Genomic DNA, 7,899 nt, shown 5'->3' with positions numbered 1-7,899 from the left:
GGCTCAGTGATATAAAGGTTGGTAAGATGAGTTATCAGCAGCATCAGGTTCAGAGCAGGATGACAGAGGTGATTTCTTTAGAGAGGTTTGTCAAAGATGCTGCAGCTTTGTTCTCTATTATAATAGTTAGAGGATGTTAGTAATCAGATCTGAGCTCATAATGTGAGTCTCTGCTGCAGCGGCTCAGTTTGGTCTGTAAATACTGAAACATCACAGCAACTAGTGTCTGAAATACTTCTGATCAACACTGAATCAGCTCCTCTGACCCAAACACAAGTAACTATTATTATATTATATTATATTATATTATATTATATAAACATACAACAGTAACAGCTCATCAGTAATCAGCTGCAGACACATCTGGAGCTCATCGCATGCTTTACATCACTGTTATCGTTCTCAGTGGGGACGAACCTTTAAACCTACAGTGTGATATTATCACAGTGGTCAGGTGATGTGTGTGTCTCAGGTGATGATGATGATGATGGTGTGTGTCTCAAGTGATGATGATGATGATGATGATGATGATGATGATGATGATGATGGTGGTGGTGTGTGTGTCTCAGGTGATGATGATGATGATGATGATGATGGTGTGTGTCTCAGGTGGATGGTGATGATGATGATGATGATGGTGGTGGTGTGTGTGTCTCAGGTGATGATGATGATGATGGTGGTGTGTGTCTCAGGTGATGATGATGATGATGATGGTGATGATGATGATGATGATGGTGGTGTGTCTCAGGTGATGATGATGATGATGATGATGGTGTGTGTGTGTCTCAGGTGATGATGATGATGATGATGTGTCTCAGGTGATGATGATGATGATGATGATGATGATGATGATGGTGTGTCTCAGGTGATGATGATGATGATGATGATGATGGTGTGTTTCTCAGGTGATGATGATGATGATGATGATGTCATGTGTGTGTGTGTGTTTCAGGTGAACAGCGCTTGCCTGGAGGAGGTGAGCCATGAACACGCCGTCACTGCCTTGAAAAACACTCCTGACGTCGTCTACTTGAAAGTGGCAAAACCCAACAGTGTCTTCATGAATGACAGCTTCGCCCCGCCGGACCTCACCAACTGTGAGTCTCACTGTTGCCCCGTTATTTACCCCTCTTCCCCTGTTATCTACCCTTACCCCTTTATCTACCCCTTTATCTACCCCTTTATTTACCCCTTTATCTACCCCTTACTCCTTTATCTACCCCTTACCCCTTTATCTACCCCTTACCCCCTTTATCTACCCCTTTATCTACCCTTTATCTACCCCTTTATTTACCCCTTTATCTACCCCTTACTCCTTTATTTACCCCGTTATTTACCCCTTACCCCTTTATCTACCCCTTTACCCCTTTATCTACCCCTTACCCCTTTATCTACCCCTCTACCCCTTTATCTACCCCTTTATTTACCCCTTTATCTACCCCTCTACCCCTTTATCTACCCTGTACCCCTTTATCTACCCCTTTATTTACCCCTTACCCCTTTATCTACCCCTTTATTTACCCATTTACTCCTTTATTTACCCCTTTATTTACTCCTTTATTTACTCCTTTATTTACCCCTTTATTTACCCTTTTATTTACCCCTTTATTTACCCCCTTATTTACTCCTTTATTTACCCCTTTATTTACCCTTTTATTTACCCCTTTATATACCCCTTACTCCTTTATCTACCCCTTACCCCTTTATCTACCCCCTTACCCCTTTATCTACCCCTTACTCCTTTATCTACCCCTTACCCCTTTTATCTACTCCTTTATTTATCCCTTTATTTACCCCTTTATTTACCCCCTTATTTACCCCTTGATTTACTCCTTTATTTACCCTTTTATTTACCCCTTTATTTACCCCTCTACCCCTTTATTTACCCATTTATTCTCAAAATGGATTAAAAAGCAGAAATTGATGCTGGGTCCATAAACAAAGAATGTGTGCAAGTTCTTCATACGTTTATTTTCATATTTTAACCCTTTTAAATTAGATTACATCACTGCCCCCCCCCCTTCCCCCCCCACCTCTTCTTTTTGGTTTTATATCGTTACACAAACCAGATTAGAAGCTTCTGGTCGACTCGACTTCCTTTGACCCTGAATTAGTGAAGAATTCATTGGGGACTGCGCTACGTCTCTGGTGATTTTGGGGGGGTCGAGAGGGGGGTTGAGGACGAGGAAGGGGGCGGGGGGGGGGGACGTCCCAGCGGCATTCATGAAAAAAAACCAACACACGTTTCAAAGTCAAGACGACAAAAACATTCAGAGCAACGGACTGAACTCTGGATTTGTTCCCAACGACTCCCCGATGAGGCTGGAGGACGGGACGAGGTCGACCAATCAGGAGAGAGGAGGAACCGTCAGCTGATCGGTCGGACCAATCGGAAGTCGTCTGAGGATGACGGACGATTTTCCTGCTTAGTTTAAATTTAAAGGGTTAAAATATGAAAATTAACGCATGAATAACTTCACACATTCTTTTTTTGTGGACCCAGCATCAAATTTCTGCTTTTAATCCATTTAGAGAGAATATATTAGAGGATTATGGCAAAAATGTCTAAGTGGTGTAACCATAAAAACTTTGTACCAAATAATTCAACTTGCTTAAAAACAGTAAATTGTCAATAAAACACCATATCAACTAGTTTGGCATGATCTTACATTATAACTTTATATTAAATAAAGGTAATGGAATACAATTGTTCTAAATATTACATTTACTCTGGTAACCATGGAGATCAGGAACCTGCTGCTTTACTTCTTTCTTTCTTTCTTTCCCCTCTCTTCTTCCTCCGTTAATCTTTCTTTCCTCCTTTCTTCTTCTCTCCTCCTAATTCTTGTTCTTTCTCTTCTTCCTCTTTCTCTTTTCTTTCTTTTTTCTTTCTTTCTTCCTCCTCTCTTTCTTTCTCCTCTTCCTCCTCTCTTTCTTTCTCTTCTTCCTCCTCTTTCTTTCTCTTCTTCCTCCTCTTTCTTTCTTTCTTTCAAGGTGGATAAAATATGTAATATGTATTATTCTTTTGTGGTTACACCATTTGACATTTTCAGGAGCATTCAGTCTTAATACTAAATGTACATTTTAACAAACCTGATGAATTAAAATCAATAAGTTATTTATATTAATAACAGTCTCAGATGATTAATAAGCTGATAAATGTGATTGTTTAATAATTAGATGTAAAAGAGTCAAATATTAGTATTAAATGAATCTAGAGGAGTTAATACTGAGGACATCAGATCCCTTCAGACGCCATGTTGTCACAGATATCTCCTCTAAAGCCCCCCCCCAACCCTTGGGCTTCATCCCCCCTCTTCTTCTGACCTCTGTTATCCTCCTCTTCCTCTTCCTCCTCCTCTTCCTCTTCCTCCTCCTTCTCCTCCGCTGATGTTGAGACGCGTGAAGGACGAGCAGCAAAATCCAATCAGCTGCATCACGAGCTTCAGCTGCTGTTATAGTGCAGCAGGCTAATCCACACAGAAGGGGGGGGGGGCAGTAATATGTGTAATGACATCATGCCAGAGGTAACGACAGAGCTCCGCCTCCTTCGCTGCAGCTAACACACAGATATGACAGATATTAGAAGGAGCGATCTGATTGGTTCAGAGTGATCATCTCTCTGTGACTCAGTGCCTGGCTCAGGTTACGACCCCCCCGCCTCGTCCAATCAGATAACAGCAAGGTAACAGGAGCCCGACAGGTGAGAGAGGAGGGGGGTCTGAACACTCACACACATATAAACACACACACATATACACACATACACATATATGCACCCATACGCGCATGGACCCAGGCACACATATATACACACATAGACACATATAAACACACACACACTCTCACACACACACACTCTCACAAACTCACACACACACACACACACACACACACACACACACACACACACACACACACACACACACACACACACACACACACACACACACACACACACACACTCTCTCACACACACACTCACTCTCTCTCTCACACACACTCACACTCTCACACACACACACACACACTCACACTCTCTCTCACACACACACACCTGCTCAGGCACTAAGTCACTCTGCAGATGTTTCACAGATGTTTTCTCTCCATGTTTCAGAAGCAGCAGCTGTGTTGTGTTCAGGTCCTGTAGTTTAACTGAGCGTCCGTCTCTCTCTCTCTCTCTCTCTCTCTCTCTCTCTCTCTCTCTCTCTCTCTCTCTCTCTCTCTCTCTCTCTCTCTCTCTCAGCCTTCACTCAGCACATGGAGAACCATATCAGCCCCCCTCCCTTCCTGGGTCAGACCCTCCCCCCGCCTGCCTCCTCGGGACGCTACTCCCCGACGCCCAAGAGCATGCTGGGAGACGACGATGTCACACGGTGAGGACAGAAACGCCACAACACACTCTGCATGATCATTTCTGTTATAAAAAGAAAAGGATCCAAAATATCTGCTTTTAAACTACTAAACGTTACATTTTAAATAGTAAACTTCACTATAAATGAAAGTTACATTAGTTATAAAGATAAATGATAAAAAAGACTTTAAAATGAAGGAATAAGATATATCAGGTTTTGTTGATTTGGATCCAAACATGAAGAAAAATCATTTATAATCCATAATTTTATTTATTTATAAAGCTCAAATCTCATTTTACAAAGCAGCAAATATAAATCTATGAAACCTTTAAGCTTATTTATTACCTGATGTTGTTTCCTTACTGATATTTTACATATTTTTTAATTAATTTGTGTCTAATTACATCACAGCACAGTAGAAATCTGGAGTCTGATATTAATCTGAGCTCAGCTGATGCGCCCTCTGCTGGTTGAAACACGTCATTACACTGACTTCCATCACTGCACTAAACACACACAGCCTCAAATAACTTCATTAATTATAAAGTTAATTCTGTCTTGGCCTTATTGTTTGTTATTTAATTGGATTCTACTTTAGTTTTTTATTTTATTTCAGTCATTAAACTCTAATACACGTTTAAATACAGTAAATAATCACATGTTTTTATTTTCTCCTTCAGAAACAAGAGAAAAATAAATGTAAAGTTTGTTTTTAAAGGAGTTATAAATAAAGTTATTATTATAAATACAGTAATCATTCAACCTGAGCCAGTACAGGAAGCTGTTAGTGTCAGCTGTGTGAGGTCATGTGACATCAGGATGATTTTACCCCCCCCCCCCCTCTGCAGGGAGCCCAGGAAGGTGGTGCTGCACAGAGGAGCGACGGGTCTGGGCTTCAACATCGTAGGCGGTGAGGATGGCGAAGGGATCTTCATTTCCTTCATCCTCGCTGGAGGACCAGCAGACCTCTGTGGAGAGCTGAGGAAAGGAGACAGGCTGGTGTCGGTGTGTACAACACGCTAAACACACGTTAAACACACGTTAAACACACGTTAAACACACGTTAAACACACGTTAAACACACGCTAAACACACGTTAAACACACGCTAAACACACGTTAAACACACGTTAAACACACGTTAAAAACACGCATGAAACATGTTAATAACACGTAGTAAATAAAACTGAGTCTCCAAGCCTTAACCAGTGGATGGGCAGAGTGAAGGAAATATGTTTAATGGAAAAGATTAGACCTTTCTCTCAGAACTAGAGGAGCGACCTTTCCCAGGAAATGGGAGAAATGGATGCTTTTATCAAAACAATAGAGGACGCTACACATTAACAATTAAGGACATTGGACATTATATATAAAAGGAACTATATATCAACTGAGGAGCCCCCATGTTTTTGTCTGTTTGTTTTTTTTCCCTTGAAAGCCTGTTGTCAACTTGTTTTTCCTTAAATTGAAAATACTTTAATAAAAAATATGAAAAGAAAAACAAAAAACATAGTAAACATGTTAAAAACATGCAAAAAAACACGTTTAAAATACAGAAAATATGTTAAAAAAACAAACAGATGAATTGTGTTAAAAATACATTAAGAAGCTTGAAACTGTTCAGACTTTAAGACTGAAATCATTTGTATAATGTGTTTCTTTCACATTTTTAATGATATGATAAGAAAGTAAACATCAGTTATTTTCAGGCATCAGACTGAAAGCCTCTACTATAATATATCTGAATAATAATAATAATAATAAATAAAGTCTAAGCTGCAGGTTGATGTAAAGTATAAATGTAATAAAGTAATTTAATGTTTCAGGTGAACGGAGTCGACCTTCGTAACGCGACGCACGAACAAGCGGCGGCCGCTCTGAAGAACGCAGGACAGACGGTGACCATCATCGCCCACTACAGACCGGAGGGTGAGTCACATGACCTCAGTGTCCCGCCACAATAAGAGAACTCTTTATTACACGTACAGTATAAAAGAAGCAAAGACAGAAAAGCGTCAATAAAAAGAATAAAACACTTTTATTCTCCTGATGATTGAGCTCTTTCAAAGCACTTCTTTCCTCCCTTCCTCCCTCTTTCTCTCTTTCTTTCCTTCCTCCATCCCCCTTTCTTCCTTCCTTCTGTCCTTCTTTCCTTCCTCCCTTCCTCCCTCCCTCCTTCTCTCTTTCTTTCCTACCCCCTGCCTTCCTCCCTTCTTTCTTTCCTCTGTCCTTCTTTCCTTCCTTCCTCTTTTCCTTTCTCCCTCCCTCCCTCCTTCCTTCTTTCCTCCCTCCCTCCCTTCCTTCTTTCCTCTGTCCTTCCTTCCTCCCTTCCTCTTTTCCTCTCTCCCTCCTTCCTTCTTTCCTACCTTCCTTCCTTCCTTCTGTCCTTCTTTCCTTCCCTCCCCCCTACCTTCCTCCCTTCCTTCTTTCCTCTGTCCTTCTTTCCTTCCTTCCTCCCATCCTCTTTTCCTTTTTCCCTCCTACCTTCCTTCTTTCCTCCGTCCTTCCTCCCTTCGTTCCTCCCTCCTTTCCTTCCTTTCTTCCTTCCCTCCTTCCTTCCTTCCTTATTCCTCCCTTCCATCCTTCCTTCCTTGCTACTTTCCTTCCTTGACTCGAGGACAACAGGAGGGTTAATTATAAATCATATGTCATATTATCAGACTATAAAGTTATTATTGTGTTTCCTGTTCAGAGTACAGCCGGTTTGAAGCAAAGATTCATGACTTGAGGGAGCAGATGATGAACAGCAGCATCAGCTCAGGATCCGGATCTCTGAGGACGAGTCAGAAGAGATCGCTTTACGTCAGGTGAGACGACGGAGAGATGCACAGAAATACACAATAATAATAATAAACATGGTTATTTAGTTATTAAATCATTAAACTAGCAGTGGATATAAATGGATAAACATTCAGTCAATCAGTTATTTATTTTTTTGAAAATTATAATTATTCTGTATTTTTTAATGTATTTAAAGATTATAATAAATATTTAATAATGCTTTTAATTAATGAAAGATTAACTTCATTAAAACAATAACACAATAATTAACTATAATATGTTGATTAACCTGCATGTGAATTATGTTATAAACTAAATAAATACCAAATATTTATTATATTAATATGTATTTTAATGATTTATACTGTTGTTTACTAATTAAATCAACTTTAACTGGAGATATGTTTGTTTTATGCTGTTAAATAAATTATGCTTTTGATAGTTTGTGATCTTCATTAAACTGTAAAACAACATTTAATTTATTTACTGTTCCTCCCACAGAGCTCTGTTTGACTACGATAAGACCAGAGACTCCGGTCTTCCCAGTCAGGGACTCAACTTTAAGTTCGGAGACATTCTGCACGTAGTCAACGCCTCCGATGACGAGTGGTGGCAGGCGAGACAGCTGACGGCTCAGGGAGACGTGGAGGAAGTGGGAGTGATTCCCAGCAAGAGACGGTCAGTCAACCAGTCACATGATCAACCAGTCAACCAGTCACATGGTCAACCAGTCACATGACCAACCAGTCACATGGTCAACCAGT

General features: G+C 40.4%; 1 protein-coding gene across 1 annotated transcript in view; it reads left to right on the top strand.

Annotated features, from left to right (window-relative positions):
* LOC133991099 (disks large homolog 1-like) overlaps positions 1-7,899 on the top strand; it is a 132,334-nt gene that overhangs the window by 104,028 nt on the left and 20,407 nt on the right. Inside the window, 6 exon segments of the mRNA XM_062429570.1 lie at positions 953-1,097; positions 4,247-4,376; positions 5,204-5,360; positions 6,181-6,283; positions 7,047-7,161; positions 7,637-7,813. Of these exon segments, the coding sequence (XP_062285554.1) occupies positions 953-1,097; positions 4,247-4,376; positions 5,204-5,360; positions 6,181-6,283; positions 7,047-7,161; positions 7,637-7,813 (827 nt within the window).

Source organism: Scomber scombrus, chromosome 11, assembly GCF_963691925.1.
Source record: "Scomber scombrus chromosome 11, fScoSco1.1, whole genome shotgun sequence".
Lineage (NCBI taxonomy): Eukaryota > Metazoa > Chordata > Actinopteri > Scombriformes > Scombridae > Scomber > Scomber scombrus.
This window is presented reverse-complemented; position numbering and strand designations above follow the sequence as displayed.